General features: G+C 39.1%; 1 protein-coding gene and 1 pseudogene across 1 annotated transcript; both read right to left on the reverse strand.

The window, feature by feature from the left end:
• Window positions 1–5,649: 5,649 nt before the first annotated feature.
• LOC116589469 (olfactory receptor 2J3-like) lies at window positions 5,650–6,598 on the reverse strand. The gene is given in 2 exon segments (XM_032341404.1): window positions 5,650–6,580; window positions 6,582–6,598. Coding segments are annotated over 2 exon segments (948 nt in total).
• A 4,466-nt stretch (window positions 6,599–11,064) lies between these two features.
• Window positions 11,065–13,046, reverse strand: LOC116587871 (annotated as a pseudogene).
• Window positions 13,047–20,771: the final 7,725 nt, after the last annotated feature.

Raw genomic sequence — 20,771 nt, forward strand, 5'->3', positions numbered from 1 at the left:
TCCCAGAGGTAGAGGAAAGAAGGTATATTTTAATAAATCGTAGCTGAGTATGTCCCTAATCTAGGAAAGAAAACAGGCATTCATGTCCAAGAGAGGACCCCTCCCAAAATCAATAAAAATAGATCAACACCCTGATGTATAGTCATGAACTTGCAAATTTCAGAGTTAAAGAGAAAATCCTGAGCAGCCTAAGACAAAAACTCCCTAACCTACATGAGCAAGAACATTAGACGGGTATTAGGCTTATGCACAGAGGCCTGACAAGCCAGGATGTGCTGGCATGATATGTTCATGACACTAAATGAGAAAAAAATGTAGCCAAGAATACTTTATTTATCAAGGCTGTGATTCTGAATGAAGGAGAGATAAGGACCTTGCAGGACAGACAAAAACTGAAAATATGTGACCACCAAGCCAGACCTGCAAAAAATATTAAGGGGGATTCTGTAAGTGAAGAGAGACCCCTAGAGAAATATAGAGCAGAAATGAGCAGAAACAATCTAAAGAAACAGGGACACTTTAATGGCATTAAATTCATATCTTTCAATAGTTACTCTGAATGGAAATGGGCCAAATGCTCCAATCAAAAGACATAGGGTATCAGATTGGCTAAAAAGCAAGACCCATCCATATTCTTTCTACAGGAGACTCACTTTACACCTAAAGATATATCCAGACTGAAAGTGAGGTGGTGGAGAACAATTATCAGGCAAATGGGCCTCAAAAGAGAGCTGGGGGAGCAATGCTCATATCAGACAAATTAGATTTTAAATCAAAGACTGTAGTAAGTGATGAAGAGGGATGCTATATCATACTTAAAGTGCCTACCCAACAAGAAGATCTAATAATTATAAATATGCTCCTAGTTTGGGAGCATCCAACTATATCAAATGATTAGTAACCAAAATGAAGAAATACATTGATAATAATACATTAATAGTAGGAGACTTCAACACTCACTCACAGCAGTGTACGGATCATCTAAGCAGAAGATCAACAAAGAAACAAGGTTTTTAATGACACACTGGACCAGATGGACTTCATCTCTTATATACAAAGCATTCCATCCTAAAGCAACAAAATACACATTCTTCTCTAGTGCATATGGAACATTCTCTGGAATAGATCATGTACTGTGTCACAAATCAGGTTTCAACCAATACCAAAAGATCGAGATTATTGCCTATGTATTTTCAGACCACAGTACTTTGAAACTTGAATTGAATCATAAGAGGAAATTTGGAAGGAACTCACACTTGGAGATTAAAGAGCATCCTACTAAAGAATGAATGGGTAAACCAGGAAATTAAAAAAGAATTTAAAAAATTCATGGAAACAAATGAAAATGAAAATACAACTGTGCAAAACCTTTGGGATCCAGCAAAGGCATTCCTAAGAGGGAAGTACATTGCAATACAATCCCTCAAAAAATTAGAAAAATCACAAGTACACAAGCTAATCTTACACCTAAAGGAGCTGGAGAAAGAACAGCAAATAAAGCCTAAGCAATAGGAGTGAGGAAATAAAGGAGCAGAAATAAACGAAATAGAAACCAAAGGAACAGTAGAAGAGATCAATGAAGCTATGAGCTGGTTTGTCTCCCCATCTGATTTCTCCCCCTTCGTTTCTCCCTTCCTTCTCCTAATGTCCTCCATGCTATTCCTTATGTTCACAAGTAAGTGAAATATGATAATTGACATTCTCTGCCTGACTTATTTCACTCAGCATAATCTCTAGTCCTGACCATGTTGATACAAAAGTTGGTTATTCATCCTTTCTGATAGAGGCATAATATTCCATTGTATATATGGACCACATCTTCTTTATCCATTTTTCTGTTGAAGGGTATCTCAGCTCTTTTCACAGTTTGGCTATTGTGGACATTGCTGCTATGAACATTGGGGTGCATAGAGCCCTTCTTTTCACTACATCTGTATCTTTGTGGTAAATACCCAGTATTGCAATTGCTGTGTCATAGGATAGCTTTATTTTTAATTTTTTGAGGAACCTCCACACTGTTTTTCAAAGTAGTTGCACCAACTTGCATTCCCACCAACAGTGTAAGAGGGCTCCCCTTTCTCCACATCCTCTCCCACACTTGTTGTTTCCTGACTTGTTAATTTTGGCTATTCTAACAGGTGTAAGGTGGTATCTCAATGTGGTTTTGCTTATTGTTGCAAAGTTATAATTGGAATAGGATGGCTGTGAATTTGAAATTTTTATTCTTTATTCTTTATTATTTTTATTTATTTTTAAATTTAATTTAATTTTTTCAGTGTTCCTGGACTCATTGTTTATGCACCACACACAGTGCTCCATGCAATACATGCCCTTCCTTAATACCCACCACTATGCTGACCCAAGCCCCCACCCCCTTCCCTTCCAAAACCCTCAGTTTGTTTTTTGGTGTCCACAGTTTCACATGGTTTGTCTTCCCCACCCTGATTCCCCCCAATTGACTTTTCCTTTTCTTCTCCTAATATCCTCCATGTTATTCCTTATGCTCCATAAGTAAGTGAAACCACACAGTAATTGATTTTCTGTGCTTGACTTATTCCACTCAGCATAATCTCCTTCAGACCCAGCCATGTTGATACAAAAGTTGGGTATTCATCCTTTCTGAGTTTATTATTTTTTAAATCAGTTGTCATAACATAACCAGTGACCTTCAGCCATATATTTGTCAAACAGATACACGACATGTGACCCGGAAGCCAACAGAAGAACAGAGAATGAGTGAACCTGCTGGAAACCAGAGCTGGTTTCTGTGATGGCCTGGATGACATATCTGTGCTAGTAATCCTGTACTGCCGAGACACAACAGGGAGAAATAACTGGGCATGTGAATAGGGAATATTCTGACAGGAGCAAGTATAAGATGAAGTGGGAAAAGACTGAAAGACACCTGTCTGGCTGAGTGGGAGAGATTTCCTGGGGCCCAGCAGCAGCTGGGGGGGTCAGTGTATTTGGGCATGGCTGGCAGCTGGGAGAAGGCCAGCTCCACTGCTTGCTCTTCAGTAAGGTTGCCTGTGGCCCAGATCCATGTGTGCTGTGTAAATGCCAATTTAACGAAAGTTGGTTAGAAGTTGAGAGTGGGCAGTGGGAGGATTCTAGGGATTCTAGTCTACCTTGGGTGTTAGTGACTCTAAAAGGGAGCTTCAGGGCTAAAAATCTGTTGTTAAAACCCTGTTTTTGTCACATGCAAGTCTAGCCTAGGCAAGTCATGTATCTTCTTCCCTGCAGTATCTTCATCTACAAAGAGAGAAAAAATATACCTACCGTCATGCCTGTGATCACATTGCACAAGGTGCACATAAGTGGTTTGAAAAGTACAAAACAATAATATCTGTGTTGTTGGAAAAAGCTTTGGTAACTGATCTTTCTTTTAGATCACAAATTAATTGGAACAGCATCCTAATGCAGCTAGAAATCAACATCACATATGCCACAATTTTGGCATTCCAAAAACAAGAGTCTACACATGTACAAGAGTATATGTTTTGGAAGCACAAAAACAAAAAAGAATGGGAATCTTAAACTTTCTTTCTTTTTTTTTTTTTAATTAGATGGTGAGAGACTACAGTACTACATAAGGTGTCTCAAACAGCAAGATTTCCATAGTGCAAGATGATTTGAAGAACCAAAATATGTTGCTTGTTTTTTAAAGTGGTTTTTTTTTCCTGTGATGGTTCACTCTATGTGGTCCCAGTTATTTACTAAAAGTTCTCTTATATGCATGATTCTTTGTTTCTTGGAAGTTAGAATAGGGCAACTGAATCTGCACTGTATTGTTTATGTCTAGCTGGACATAAAGAAAAATCATAGATACACAAAGGAGAAGAGAAAAGTCAACAGTGTCAGTGTAGTTTCAGTCACACAGGAAATGGAGGGGACATTTGGGGATGTGTTTTTCATCTTAATAATTTTGGAAATGGGGATTTGAATCACCATATATAAGCTTTAAAGGCCTCAAAAACTACAGCTGATTCTCTGATTACCAAACAAAGCTCAGGTTGCCAAATATTTTACATTATAGAATTGTTCTTCACCTGCTATTTCACTTACCTGTATATAGATGCCAGTTAAGTGTTATTTGGATAGCACACATATTTTAGACGGAGATGGTTGGCAATAATATAGGCAATGAAACTACTACTTTTATTTAAACATTTCTTTATTTAGAAAATATGTAAGTTGGTTTTCATTATGTACTTACTGACCTCAAACATTCAAATTAGATCAAGCTTAAGAAGAAAAAAAGTAACATTTCCCATGCAGCTTTAATCACAAAATTATTCTGATATATTTTCAGGTAATTTTTTCAAACACTGATTGGTTTCATGCACTCATTTTCAGGGCCCAGAACTCTGTCTGCTTCATGTATTTTTGCTCCTCAGTCTATGCAGGTACCCCAAGCACTTACTTCTTTTTTTAAAGATTTTATTTTTTTATTTGAGAAACAGAGAGCATGCACACAAGTGAGGGGAGGAGCACAGGGAGAGAGAGGAGGGAGAATCTCAAACAGAGATTCCCCACTGAAGGCAGAGCCTGATGGGACTCCATCTCAGGACCCTGAGATCATGAACTGAGCCGAAACCAAAAGCCAGACACTCAACTGACTGAGCCACCAGGTAGCCCACCGAGCACTTACTTTTTAAAAAAAATTCTAATTAAATTTTATTCCTTGCTTTTGAATATCACAATATATATTACAGAATTCTATTTATGTACAGTAAAATTATTGTAGCATATTTATATGATATTTTAAATGATGTTTTAAAAGTCTAACAAATATGACTATATGATTTTAGTTTCAGAGTTTTTTTATTACCTTTTTCTCAATATCTTTTTATTTAATTTTTTTTAAATTTATTTTCAACGTAACAGTATTGATTGTTTTTGCACCTCACCCAGTGCTCCATGCAAGCACTTACTTTTAATGATACCTGGCCTATAATGACTTTTAGATTATTGGCCATATCTCAGACCTGTCTAAGTGATTTCTGACTTTTATATACTTTCCACTGCCTCAAGAAAGAGAAAAATACAAGATACTTTTTTTTTTTAAAAGATACTTATGTTTGTTTATTATTTCAGGGACTTTCTTTCTATAATTTGTTCAATTTATTTTCTTACTATTGATAATGGGGTCTTAAAGAATACGGACCAAAATTCCTCTCTATATGAACTACTATTCAAAAAGGACTAACAGTGTGACAGGAAAGATTTAAGGTATTTAACTACATCTTTAGCTAAACCAAAAATGGAAAATATTTAATGGCAAATTCTGCCTTGAAAGTGAGAAATTAAAAACCACAGTCTAGGTTTTTAAAATTAAGTATATCATCTTCCTATTGGAATTTCATTTCTTACTGTTCAAGAAAGAAAAGGATACCTTTGTTTTATTTATTGTGGCACTAAAAATATTTAGTATTGATGTTTAATCTTGATTTTACATAGCTGTTTTCTCTGTTGAAGTGTAATTGGTATGTGGGCAAACTGTTTAATTCATATTTGTGGGCAAGAGCTCTGTGGCCTTACAAAACACATGCTCCACTGGTGCGGACACAGTGAGTAGGCAGGAGACTGGCTGACAGAAGGAGGCATACGAGCCCCCTGCTGAAGAGGGGCTCCACTGTCTCGTGAAGATCACGAGGTCATGGGCCTCTCCCAGCCCAGTAGTCTCCTTACTGCCCCTCTTACATCTTTGTTTCTCAGAGTATAGATTAGAGGGTTGAGGCTAGGCGTGACTACAGTATAAAAGAGGGCAATGAACTTGCCTTGATCTTGAGACTTTCCTGATGGTGGCTGCAGATATATGCAGATGACAGGAATGAAAAAGAGGGACACAACCATAAGATGGGCTCCACATGTCCTAAAAGCTCTCTGAAGTCCGGTGGTTGACTGCATCCTCAGCACAGCCCGGGCAATGGCACTATATGAACTGAGAATGAGGATGAGTGGTGTGAGAACAAAAATGGAGCTTGTGATCAGGAGGGTCAGTTCATTTGCATGGGTATCAGCACATGATAATCGCAGCAGTGCTGGAACTTCACAGAAGAAATGGTCCACTTGGCGATGTCCACATAAGGGCACCCAGACGGTAAAGGAAGAATGAAGTGCTGAGTTGGTAAAGCCACTGACCCAGGAAGCCACAGCCAACAGGTGGCAGAAACGAGGATTCATGAGGACAGCGTAATGCAAGGGTCTACAGACAGCTGCATAACGGTTATAGGACATCACCACCAGGAGGACACACTCTGTGGTTCCCAGTGCAAGGACAAAGTAAAGTTGAATCATGCAACCAGTGTAAGAGATAGTCTTTTCTGGGCCCCAGAGGTTGACCAGCAACTGAGGGATGGAGCTGGTGGTGTAGCAGAGATCCAGAAAAGAGAGGTTTGAGAGGAAGAAGTACATGGGCGTGTGGAGATGAGCGTCCAGGTATGACAAGATAATGATAAACAGGTTGCCCACCAATGTCATTAAGTAGAATATCAAGATGACCACAAAGAGCGCTACCTCCAGATCAGGCCAGTTGGAAAAACCCAGTAGAACAAAGTAGCCTTCAGAACTTGTGTTTTTTCCCATCATTATTCATTTCTTATTACCTGAGTAAAGAAATACATACATTCCAAAAAAGTAAAGTAATGCTCCAAGAATCACAGGGACATGTGAAAAAGAAAGAGAAGCCAGTTTGAAAGGCCTGCCACTCTTCAACTCTGGGACAATTTGGATATTAAAAAGGAACTGTGATACTAATGAATTAAAAAAAAAAGAATCCACAAGCTCATAGTGATATATAAAATATGTATAAATAAAAAATTAATTACTGAGGAGAAAAATTATTCCTGTCAGTAGGATCTTTTTTTAAAAATTTTTTATTTTTTATAAACATATGTTTTTATCCCCAGGGGTACAGGTCTGTGAATCGCCAGGTTTACACACTTCACAGCACTCACCAAAGCACATACCCTCCCCAATGTCCATAACCCCACCCCCCCTTCTCCCAAACCCCCTCCCCCCAGCATCCCTCAGTTTGTTTTGTGAGATTAAGAGTCACTTATGGTTTGTCTCCCTCCCAATCCCATCTTGTTTCATTGATTCTTTTCCTACCCACTTAAGCCCCCATGTTGCGTCACCACTTCCTCATATCAGGGAGATCATATGATAGCTGTCTTTCTCTGCTTCTGTCAGTAGGATATTAATAATATGTATGAAAAGAATGGTAGAGTTAAAAAGATTAATAAGTGTTAAAAACTATGAATGAAAATGTCTTGAGAAACAGAATATTTTCACAGTCTATAACACTAATTACTTGTTAATTACAAAATGAAAAATAGTAAACTTCACGGTAGAAAATGGCATTGGACATCACCAGAGTCAAGACTACTCAATGTTAATATCACCAGTGTTGAGACAAGCCAATGTCATGTGCCTAGCGACATGATGCTCTGAGCAGGACATAATTTCACTTCAATGACATTCCTGCCAAAAATGCACATCTTGATTCTAATCACAAACATGCATAAGACAAACTCAAATTGAGTCAGGTTGGACAAAGTAGCTCCCCTGTACTCTTCAAAACATTAAGTTAAATGAATACAAATAAAGGCTGAGGAACTGGTTCAGATGAAAGGAAACCAAAGAGACATGTTACTAATGTGGACCTGGACTGGAAAAACAGGCATTAACAACATTATTGAGAGCAATGGAGAAAAAAGACTATGAACTGTGAATTAGATAATAATATTGTATCCACACTATATTTTCTGTTTTCTCAACTCTAAAGTGATTATGTAAAATAAAGTCCCTGTTCTTAGGAAATAAACACTGACTAAACAGGACATCTCTTACTTGTTCTCAAATGGTCCAGAAAAAGCGATTATGATAGGTAGGTAGGTAGGTAGAAGGACAGAAAACATCTTTTTAGGTATAATACAGACTATTGTAGGAACTAGCTAACAGGTTAATGTTAGTTCTTTGTACCACTTTTGCAATTCTGCTGTAAATTTGAAATTTAACCATAATACAAAATTACAGAAAGCAAATATAAAGTAAAAATTTTCACTTTTATATTTTATCCAGATATTTACCATATTATGGAAAAATAACCTCTCAACTGTCAAATACTCATTCCCATCCCAGGGTGACATCTAAGTAAATAGTAACTTGAAAAATTCCTAACAGAGCAAACAGAAGGAAATTTCCATTGAACAAATAATCTATTTTTTTTATGAATAGCTTTAGTTTTCTTGTCAATATTTTCAGTCTATTTCTATTGATCTGATTATTAAAAAAACCAGAATAATTTTAATCCCAATAATTTCACATGGACAAAAAATCATGATAAATGATATCAGATTTATTACTGACTTCAAACTGTTTTCTGTAGACCCCCTTATCTGTAGGGGGTACATTACAAGGTTCCCAGTGGATTCCTAAAACCACAGATAATACCAAGACGTATATATACTACATTTTTCCCACATAAAGGAAATGATAAAGTTTAATTTTTAAATTAGGCACAATAGAGGTTAACAACGTCTAGTAATAGAACAATTATAACAAGGTACTGTTGAAAGAGTTTTGTGAGTGTGGGGTCTCTCTCTAATACCTTATGGTCCTCACCCTTCTTCTCCTTGTGATGTTAGGAGATGATGAAATGTCCACCTGAGCAGATGAAATGACATGACTGATGCATGTATGAGAAGTAGCTTTGGGCTGCTATTGACCTTCTGATGAAGCCTCATTAGGATCACCTGATTCTGTAGGCCATGGTTGATCACAGTATTACTGAAACTACAAAAAGTGAAGCCTCAGATGATGGGGCTACTGTACATAGGGTGAAAAGTCTAGAGCTTCAGTTAAATGTACTGGTAGAAAGAAACTTATCTTCTGATTGCTTGCTTGCACTAAGAGCTTACTTCTAAGCTGAAAACTAAGGTACCAATAGAGATACAAAGGAGACACATAGACACACATCAACTCATGATATTAACAAAGCTGGAATATTGAGTTCCTGTGAACAGATCTGTGACATGGAGTGGGGAGAAAGCTAGAATGCTTCACAGAGGACGTGTAAATGGAACTGAATTTGAAAAGGGATTTTTAGGAAAAGGAAGCTACAGAGTCTTTGAAAGAGCAAAGGAGGAAGAGCGTGAGGCTGGAGGGAAACAGGAAGTACCCTGACCATAGGGCTTAAAGCTGGATCTGTGTCTGTCACAGGCCTGAGGAAGGTGTCCACATTATTCCCTCCTGTCCAGGACAATAGCTGAGGCAGGATTTGAATTATGGCCATAATTTATAATTTCTACATATAATTTTATTCTCCAACTTCAAGAAGCACTCTGCACCACTCTGGAAAACAGCATGGAGGTTCCTCAAAATGTTGAAAATAGAACTGCCCTATGACCCAGCAATTGCACTATTGGGTATTTACCCTAAAGATACAAACGTAGTGATCCAAAGGGGCACATGCACCCGAATGTTTATAGCAGCAATGTCCACAATAGCCAAACTATGGAAAGAACCTAGATGTCCATCAACAGATGAATGGATCAAGAAGATGTGGTATATATACACAATGCAATACTATGCAGCCATCAAAAGAAATGAAATCTTGCCATTTGCGACAACATGGATGGAACTAGAGCGTATCATGCTTAGTGAAATAAGTCAAGCAGAGAAAGACAACTATCATATGATCTCCCTGATATGAGGAAGTGGTGATGCAACATGGGGGCTTAAGTGGGTAGGAGAAGAATAAATGAAACAAGATGGGATTGGGAGGGAGACAAACCATAAGTGACTCTTAATCTCACAAAACAAACTGAGGGATGCTGGGGGGAGGGGGTTTGGGAGAAGGGGGTGGGATTATGGACATTGGGGAGGGTATGTACTTTGGTGAGTGCTGTGAAGTGTGTAAACCTGGTGATTCACAGACCTGTACCCCTTGGGATAAAAATATATGTTTATAAAAAATTTAAAAAATTTAAAAAAAAAAAGAATTGCCACCATTATTAACCCACTAAAAAAAACCCAGACTTTTTTTTAAAGCAAGAGTTCCAGCTGTGATTTTATTTGCTAGTTGCTGTCCTGAAATTCCTGAAGACCTGTCTCAAATTTCAGAATTTCATTCATCCATAAAACAGGGGTTCAGAATGACTTGTCTCCTGAAATCAGTTACTAAACTAATATACTTTATTGACTTTCCTGTTCAAATTCCTCTTCCAATATCAGCATGTCCTGCTTTAGGGATTATCTGTATCCTACCCTCTTTGTTTTTAGGGACTTCTTAGAGCCTATTCACTCTTCCCCCATCTATTTATTGGGCTTGAGTACCTACAGGTTAGAGTCTGGGTAATTTACCTTGGAAATTGTAAGAATTTCATTTTTAAAAACTTCCTGTGCATATATTTTTTAATGTTACAAGACATGGCACAAGATCTACATTTTCATTCAGTTATTTCCCAGCAGGGGTAGGGTCATATGAAGAAAAAGATCATGATGCTGGGGAATTGTTAAATGTATATGGATAAGGGGCACCTGGGTGGCTCAGTCATTAAGCTTCTGCCTTTGGCTCAGGTCATGATACCAGGGTCCTGGGATCAAGGCCCACATTTCGCTCCCTGCTCTGCAAGAAGCCTGCTTCTCCCTCTCCCACTTCCCCTGCTTCTGCTCCCTCTCTCACTGTGTGTCTCTCTGTCAAATAAATAAATAAAATCTTAAAAAAAAAAAGAAGCACTCTGCATATTTGTTGAAAAATTATTGAAATATATACTGTGCCTAGTGAATCTTTATGTTTCCTTTTTGTCAAAAAAAATTAAGTACATTTTATGAGCAGTTCTTTTTTTTGAGCTTTTATATTTTGAGTTCATTCTTCATTTAACTTTTAAAACACTACTATAGTTGAATATTAAAACAAAAACAATAGCAAGTAGTGAGCTATGATTATAGTCCTTCACTCATTCACTACTGCACATAAAATGCCAGCGGTGTTACTCACTGGCCCCATCAGAGGACTGACACTGTGCACCACCCCTGGGACATCCTCATATGCTTCCCCATTGTAATGGTGCCATCTTTCCTGATTTGGATCAAAGTCCACCAGTTCTACCTGGTCCATTTCATCAGTCTCTTCTACTTACTGCCTCTCAGGTAGGAGTTTTTCCAGCAAAGAGAGTTTATCAGGAGAGAGAAAGCCATTCTCAGGAAAGTTTACCTTAAATTCGATGATGAGGTGACCCTTCTCATATGGTCTACAATAAATTGGCATGCCTTCATTTAGCACACACTTGATATCTCCATGCTTGACAATTTGACCTGGATGAGAGGTGATGGCAATGGTTCAGTTGTCAAAAGTAGACTCTGGCTTTTGAAAACCGCACAGTGCTTCAACCAGCTGTATGTCCACACACATGAAAAGGTCTTCTCCTTGCTGAGTAAAAATAGCATTGTCCTTCTGATCTAAAACAATGATAATATCTCCTGGTTCCAGTCCTGGTTCTTGGTCTCCTTCACCATGGAATGTTATCTTTATTAGGGTACGGAGTCCACCCCTCAGAGAACACTCTCAATAATGCAAGTCACACAGCAAGGTTTATTTCCAGCTAGCTGGGGTCCAAGTATCTGCCCCGCACAGCGGGTTTCAACAAGGACCCCGAGCACTCAAAGCCAAGGGTTTATATAGCATTTTCAAGGCACTTTTTTATAGCTACACACATCTCTTGTGCCCCACTTTGACAGTTTAACTTTGTTTAACCTTTTGTCATCCTGGCGTCACCCTGGTGGTTAAGTGAGATTTAGGTTTAGAAGAAATTTAACTTTATTTACATTTCCTTCTGCCTCAGCCTCCCTCAGTTTTATGGTGGGGAGGGCGGCCTTAGGCCTTGAGGAACTGAGCAGTTTGTCTCTGGAAGTTGGGCCATTGAAGAGATGGCTTTTCTGTTGTAAATCACCAGGACATTTGCAAACCAAGGGAGACTCCTGTCTTGCAGGATTGTGTTCTCTGCAAGTTAACTATGTTTTCTTTAACATCTGGTCCCTGTGGCGCCATCGCCTGACCGCCCTGGTGGTATATGATTAAGTTGTTTCTTAGGTTTTAGCTACTTTCTCTTATCTCAAGTTACTAGCCTGTGTGGGCTGGTTAGGGATGCTCAGTGAAATGGCTTCCCGCCCTTCAGGATGGCCATGCTTATGCTAACCCACTCTTTCAGTGCAAGGTGCTGGCTTTTGCTTTGCCAAGATGGCTGTAGTTACGTCAGGGCTAGACTCGAGGTTGGTACAGCCTTGTTTTTCTTGGCCTCCACCCCTGGAGCTGGTTTCTGGGACTTGTTTTTAAGTCCCCTGGGAGAAGGGGAGCAGGAACAGAAAAATAGGTCCTTACATCTTCTGGCCATCTTTCATGCCTTTGTCAATATGAACTTCTAGAATCTTCTTCTCTCTAACTATCTTCCTTCCATTGCAGCTTTTACATCTATCTTTAGGTCTGATCCGATCCCCATGGCCCTGGCACTCCATGCACACAGATTGAATGTGCTGAACCATTCCAGGTCCTATCTGATGAATTCTTATTTGCATTTCAGTACCTCTGCAATTGGGACAACATTCGACTGCTCCTTTCTTACTACCTCAACTTTCACATTTATCTCATATCACGTTCATTTGCAGAGCCAGCTTTCTTGTTGCACCATTATATAAATCTTCTAAGGTTACTGAGGGCTGATACAGGACATTTTTACCTCTCCTTTCACTCTGCATTCTTCCTCCTCCAGAAAACATATCAAAGATGTCCATGGGGGAGCCAAAGTCACCACTGGGTCTACCTTCTTTAACTGCCTGTTCACCTCCTTTGTCATGTAATTCCCTTTTCTTTGCATCAGATAGTAATTCCTAAGCCTGAGACGTCTGTTTAAACTTCTCTCCTTCATTTGGTTTCTTATCAGGGTGGTACTTCAAGGTCAGTTTCCTGTGGGCCTTTTTCAATTCTTCTTGGGTGGCATTGGGTTTGACTCCAAAACATCATAGTAAGTGGTTTCTTTCACCATTTCCTACAGCCAGTGAGAGGGCTGATACTGTGGGGGAGCGGGAAGGAGCATGTTGCTGAGCGAGTTGCTGGGCACAGCTTGGGCAGCCACCACTCCTCTGCTCCACCGAGCATTCTGGAAAGTTCCCTTTATGAACAGTTCTATCTCTTAGGTGATTCTTTTTTTCTTGTGGGCTTTCAGTCCTTCTTAGGAGAGACTTGATGTTCCCTTTGTTCTGTAGTTAGGATGACAAGGCTCTGCCTTACTCAGCTTTGCTGCGTCCCTTCCCTCCTTCCACAGCTGATTATCCCTCACACTTACTAATAAGCTACAGCAAAACTAAAAAAGAGGAAAACAGAGGAAGACAAACCATAGGAGACTCTTAATTCTAGGAAGCCAACTGAGGGTTGCTGCGCGGGGGGGTGGGGTGGGGAGGGGGTAACTGGGTGATGGGCATTAAACAGGGCACTTGATGTAGTGAGCACTGGGTGCTACATGCAACTGATGCATCACTAAACTCTACCTCTGAAACTAACAATACACTATACGTTAATTAATTGAATTTAAATAAAAATAAAAAATAACCATATACAAAAAAAGAAAGAGAAAGAAACCAAGGAAGAAAGAATAAAGAAAGGAAGGAAGGCAGGGAGAAACCACAGCAGAGCCACTTGTGGTTACCTCTCAGTGGCTTACCTTCCACAAATGTAATTCTTGAAAAAGATATTAGAAATAGCTCCTTGATTGAGTTTGAGCAGGAAAGTTTTGGACAGTTTGGCCCAAGGCTACAGGACTTACTCATGCCTTATCACTCTTAATCAGTTACTAGTGGTTACATGGACCTAGGCCATGTTCTATAACTCAGAATCCATCAGGATGGTCACACCAGTGGAGTGCTTAAAAAGAAATTCTCTTGTAATTCAACAGAAGCTTAATACAAAGAATTATTAAACCATAGAAGGAGAGTAGAACGATGTAAATAGAGCTATAAAGGATATCTGGGACCAAGGGGCAGTACCCAAGAAAAGCCAAACTTGGAAGGGGGGCTCCCTCTCCATGGCTGAGGGTCAGACCTCACCGGAAGCAGGAGCGACTGCAGCCTGCTGGGTGAAGAAGTCTGCTGTGGCTGAACCAAACAACAGCAGTAGACAGGAAATCATGAAGATTATTTCACTTAGAGGTCACTTCCACTTGAGGAATGATGGAAAAATCCCGAGATTCTCTTTTGCTTTCCTGAGAATGGGAGACAAAACATCATGAGAAACACGATCCCAACTGGATCCCCATTGCTCCTCCCAATGCAGACATAATTTTCTTCTTCTTTGCACAGATACCTGAATAACTTGGCACGTTGACTGAAAGTGCAGCTGTGAGGTGTCTTTATCTATTGCATGGCTCACCCTTAGCTTTCTGCAGAAGTTAGAAAGGGGTAGGAGATATGGGACAAAAGGACACCAGGTATAACTAGAGAAAAGGTAGGTACGTTATAGTTTAATTTTCTTCCTACTGGTAAAGGGAGAAATAAAGGTTTTTATGACTAGTTGCTTTTGTAGGCTATGGCGTGAAACATCTCCTCTCTTTTTTCGAAGTAAGGCACAATGAAGGAAAAATGGTGGACACAAATCTTTCTACATCTGCAAATCACGGGCCAGCCTACTTTTTTCTTATGTTAGTCCTTTTATGCCCTTACCTGTGCTTAAATAGCTCTTGTCCTTCCTGTGACTGTTGACATTCCCCGCATCTGTCTTCATGATCTATGCCCTCCTTCCTTGTGGACCTGTCTAACCTCCAGTTTTCATCTCCTTGAACTTGCCAACATAAATGGCTGACCACACCACAAATTCTAATCCGCTATATCATATTAGGAAAACAGAGTCTGAAAATTACTGTGATTATCATTGCTATAAAAGTAAGAGTCCTGAGTTTACCATAAGGATTCAGGTTTAGCTGAAAGGAGAAATTAGAGCCTTCATGGTATCGGGGGATGGACCATTTTCCAAGAGCAGCTGGAGCCTTTATGGGAACAAAAAGAATATGATTTGCTTCTCTTGACTGGGGCCATTGGGAGGGTAAGTCCCAGAGAGGCAATTAATGTTCTTCCAGGAGTTGTCCTGGTTAGAACAGCTTCTGAGGAATATCTTTAACATGATACCACACTCCTGTACTTAAGGTAACAAGGAACCTACAAACCAACCATCACTAATACAAATGCTTTAAACTGTGTTTGCAGGGAAGGAAATGGGTTGTCCTGAATTACCTGAAATATCTTCCCCAACACCTCATTATGCTAAGGGCCAAGTCTGAGGGATAATTTGTCAGAGGTAATCTAATTTGTGGAGGGAAGGGAAAGTGGAAATATTTTTTCTTACTTTTTATTTATTTTTTGTGCCGGTACCATGCTGTCTTGGGGATCACGGCTTTGTAGTAAAGCTTGAAATCAGGCAATGTGATGCCCCCAGCTTTGTTTTTCTTTTTTAATATTCCCTTAGCTATTCAGGGTCTTTTCTGGTTCCATACAAATCTTAGGATTGTATGTTCCATCACTTTGAAAAATGCCAGTGGAATTTTGATCAGGACTGCATTGAAGTATAGATTGCTCTCGGCAGATTAGACATTTTAACAATGTTTAGTCTTCTGATACATGAGCATGGAATGCTTTTCCATCTCTTTGTGTCTTCTTCAATTTCTTTCATTAGTGTACTGTAGTTCCTCAAGTAGAGATCCTTTACCTCTTTGGTTAGGTTTATTCCAAAGTCTCTTATGGTTTTTGGTGTTACAGTAAATGGAATTGATTCTCTAATTTCCCTTTCTATATTTTCATTGTTAGTGTATAAGAAAGCAACTTAACTTACTTGTGGAGCATAAGGAATAACGTGGAGGACATTAGGAGAAGGAAAGGAAAAGTGAATTGGGGGAAATCAGAGGGGGAGATGAACCCTGAGAGACTATGGGCTATGAGAAACAAACTGAGGGTTTTGGAGGAGAGGGGATGGGAGGTTAGGTGAGCCTGGTAGTGGGTATTAAAGAGGGTACATATTGTAGGGAGCATTGGGTGTGATGCATAAAGAATGAATCTTTGGAACACCAAAATAATAAAATTAAATTTAAAAAAAAGAAAGCAACTGATATCTGTGCATTGAATTTGTATCCTGCCACATTACTGAATTCCTGTATGAGTTCTAGTAGTTTAGGGGTGGAGTCTTTTGTGTTTTCCATATAAAGTATCATGTCATCTGTGAGGAGAGAGAGTTTGATTCTTCTTTGCCAATTTGAATACCTTTTATTTTTTTTGTCTGATTGCTGTTGCTAGGACTTCTAGTATCACATTGAACAAGAGTGGTGAGAGTTGGCATCCTTGTTGTGTTCCTGATCTCAAAGGGAAGGCTGTCAGCTTTTCCCCACTGAGAATAATATTTGCTGTGGGTTTTTCATAGATAGATTTTGTAAAGTTGAGGAATGTTCCCTTTATCCCTATTTTTATTTAAATTCAATTAATAACATGTAGCGTATTATTAGTTTCAGAAGTAGAGTTCAGTGATGCATCAGTTGCATATAACATCCATTGCTTATTACATCATGTGCCCTCCTTAATGCAGATCACCCAGTTACCCCATCCAACCATCCACGTCCCCTCCAGCAACCTTCAGTCTCTTTCCTAGAGTTAAGAGTCTCTTATGGTTTTTCTGTCTCTGATTTCATCATATTTTATTTTTCCCTTCCTTCTCCTATGTTCCTCTGTCTTGTCTCTTAAATCCCACATTTGAGTGAAATTGTATGATAATTGTCTTTCTCTGATTGACTTATTTCACTTAGCATAATACCCTCTAGTTCCATCCACATCATTGCAAAAGGCAAGAGTTCATTTTAAAAATTATTATTATGTTCAGTTAGCCACTGTATAGTACATGATGTTTTTAAAAAATATTTTAAAATTTCTTTACAATGTTCCAGAATTCATTGTTTATGCACCATACCCAGTGCTCCATGCAGTATGTGCCCTCCATAATACCCACCACCAGGACTTCATTTTTGATGGCTGCAAAGTATTCCATGTGTGTGTGTGTGTGTGTGTGTGTGTGTGTGTGTGTGTGTAATCCTCTTTATCCATTCATGTCTTGATGGACATATAGGTTCTTTCCATAGTTTGGCTATTGTGGACATTCCCGCTATAAGCTATGGGGTGCATGTACCCCTTCTTTTCACTACATCTGTATCTTTTGGATAAATACTTAGTAGTACAATTGCTGAGCTGTAGGGAAACTCTATGCTTTTTTTTTTTTAAATTAATATATCATGTATTAGCCTCACCAGTACAGGTGTGAATCACACTTCACAGGACTCACCATAGCACATATCTTCCCCGATGTCCATAACCCAACCACTCTCTCTCTACACTCCTCCCCCTGGCAACCTTCAGTTTGTTTTGTGAGATTAAGAGTCTCTTATGGTTTGTCTCCCTCCCGATCCCATCCTGTTTCCTTCCCTACCCGCTTTGTCCCCCACTTTGCCTCTCAACTTCCTCATATCAGGGAGATCCATGATAATTGTCTTTCTCTGATTGACTTTTTTCACTCAGCATGATACCCTCTAGTTCCATCCACATCATCATAAATGGCAAGATTTCCATTTCTTTTGATGGCTGCATAGTATTCCATTGTATATATACACCACATCTTCTTTATGCATTCATCTGTTGATGGACATCTAGGTTCTTTCCAAAGTTTGGCTATTATGGACATTGCTGCTATAGAAATTAAGGGGCACGTGCCCCTTTGGATCACTACATTGGTATATTTAGGGTAAATACCCAGTAGTGCAATTGCTGGGTCATAGGGTAGCTCTATTTTCAACTTTTTGAGGTACCTCCATGCTGTTTTCCAGAATGGTTGCACCAGTTTGCATTCCCACCAACAGTATAGGAAAGTTTCCCTTTCTCTGCATCCTTGCCAGCATCTGTCATTTCCTGACTTGTTGATTTTCGCCATTCTGCCTGGCATGAAGTGGTATCTCATTGTGGTTTTGCTCTATTTCCCTGATGCCGAGTGATATGAAGCAGTTTTTCCTGTGTCTGTTGGCCATCTGGATGTCTTCTTTGCAGAAATGTCTGTTCATGTCCTCTGCCCATTTCTTGATTGGATTATTTGTTCTGTGGGTGTTGAGTTTGGTAAGCTATTTATAGATTTTGGAAACTAGCCCTTTATCTAATATGTCGTTTGCAAATATCTACTCCCATCCTTTCAGTTATCTTTTGGTTTTGTTAACTGTTTCCTTTGCTGTGCAAAAGCTTTTGATTTTGACGAAGTCCCAATAGTTCATTTTTGCCCTTGCTTCCCTTGCTTTTGGTGATGTTACTAGAAAGAAGTTGCTGTGGCTGAGGTCAAAGAGGTTGTTGCCTGTGTTCTCCTCAAGGATTTTGATGGATTCCTTTCTCACACTGAGGTACTTCATCTATTTTGAGTCTATTTTTGTGTGTGGTGTAACGAAATGGTCCATTTTAATTTTTCTGCACGTGGCTGTCCAATTTTCCCAATACCACTTGTTGAAGAGACTGTCTTTTTTCCATTGGACATACTTTCCTGCTTTGTTGAAGATTAGTTGACCATAGAGTTGAAGGTCTATTTATGGACTTTCTATTCTGTTCCATTGATCTCTGTGTCTGTTTTTGTGCCAGTACCATACTGTCTTGATGATGACAGCTTTGTAATAGAGCTTGAAGTCCGGAATTGTGATGCCACCAACTTTGGCTTTCTTTTTCAACATTCCTCTGGCTACTTGAGGTCTTTTATGGTTCCATATAAATTTTAGGATTATTTGTTCCTTTTCTTTGAAAAAAATTGATGGGATTTCAATAGGGATTGCATTAAATGTGTAGATTGCTTTAGGTAGCATAGACATTTTGACAATGTTTATTCTTCCGATCCATAAGCATGGAACATTTTTCCATTTCTTTGTGTCTTCCTCAGCTTCTTTCATGAGTACTTTATAGTTTTCTGAGTATAGATTCTTTGCCTCTTTGGTTAGGTTTATTCCTAGGTATCTTATGGTTTGGGTGCAATTGTAAATGGAACTGACTCCTTAATTTCTCTTTCTGTTGTCTTGGTGTAAAGAAATGAAACTGATTGCTGTGCGTTGATTTTTATATCTTGACACTTTACTGAATTCCTGTACAAGTTCTAGCAGATTTTGGGGTGGAGTCTTTTGGGTTTTCCACATATAGTATCATATCATCTGCAAAGAGTGATTAGTTTGATTTCTTCTTTGATGATTTGGATGCCTTTAATTTCTTTTTGTTGTCTGATTTCTGAGGCTAGGACTTCTAGTACTATGTTGAATAGCAGTGGTGATAATGGACATCCCTGCTGTGTTCCTGACTTTAGTGGGAGCTCTCAGTTTTTCTCCATTGAGAATGGTATTTGTAATGGGTTTTTCATAGATGGCTTTGATAATGTTGAGGTATGTGCCCTTTATCCCTACACTTTGAATAGTTTTGATCAGGAAGGGATGCTGTACTTTGTCAGATGCTTTTTCAGCATCTATTGAGAGTATGATAAGGTTCTTGTTCTTTCTTTAATTAATGTATTGTATCACATTGATTGATTTGCAGATGTTGAACCAACCTTGCAGCCCTTGAAAAAGTCCCATTTGGTCGTGGTGAATACTCCTTTTAATGTTCTTTTGGATCATATTGACTAGTATTTAGGTGAGAATTTTTGCATCTGTGTTCATCAAGGATTCTGGTCTATAATTCTCTCTTTTGATGGGGTCTTTGTCTGGTTTTGAGATCAAGGTAAGGCTGGCCTCATAAAATGAGTTTGGAAGTTTTCCTTCCATTTCTATTTTTTGGAACAGTTTCAGGAGAAGAGGAATTAATTCTTCTTTAAAGGTTTGGTAGAATTCCCCTGGGAAGCTGTCTGGCCCTGGGCTTTTGTTTGGAGATTTTTTTAAATTTATTTTTTATTTTCAGCATAACAGTATTAATTATTTTTGCACCACACCAACTGCTCTATGCAATCCGTGCCTTCTATAATACCCAACACCTGGTACCCCGACCTCCCACCCCTTGCCCCTTCAAAACCTCAGATTGTTTTTCAGAGTCCATAGTCTCTCATGGTTCACCTCCTCTTCCAATTTCCCTCAACTCCCTTCTCCTCTCCATCTCCCCTTTTCCTCCATGTTATTTGTTATGCTCCACAAATAAGTGAAACCATATGATAATTGACTCTCTCTGCTTGACTGATTTCACTCAGCATAATCTCTTGCAGTCCCGTCCATGTTGCTACAAAAGTTGGGTATTCGTCCTTTCTGATGGAGGCATAATACTCCATAGTGTATATGGACCACATCTTCCTTATCCATTCGTCCGTTGAAGGGCATCTTGGTTCTTTCCACAGTTTGGCGACTGTGGCCATTGCTGCTATAAACATTGGGATACAGATGGCCCTTCTTTTCACTACATCTGTATCTTTGGGTTAAATACCCAGGAGTTGTTTGGAGATTTTTGATGACTGTTTCAATCTCCTTACTGGTTATGGGTCTGTTCAGGTTTTCTATTTCTTCCTGGTTCAGTTGTGGTAGTTTATATGTTTCTAGAAATGTGTCCATTTCTTCCAGATTGTTGAATTTGTTGGCTTAGAGTTGCTCATAGTATGTTCTTTTTTTAAAAAAATTTTAAATTTTTTATTTCTTTTCAGCATAACAGTATTCATTGTTTTTGCACCGCACCCAGTGCTCCATGCAATCCGTGCC

Source organism: Mustela erminea, chromosome 4, assembly GCF_009829155.1.
Source record: "Mustela erminea isolate mMusErm1 chromosome 4, mMusErm1.Pri, whole genome shotgun sequence".
NCBI classification, from domain to species: Eukaryota; Metazoa; Chordata; class Mammalia; order Carnivora; family Mustelidae; genus Mustela; species Mustela erminea.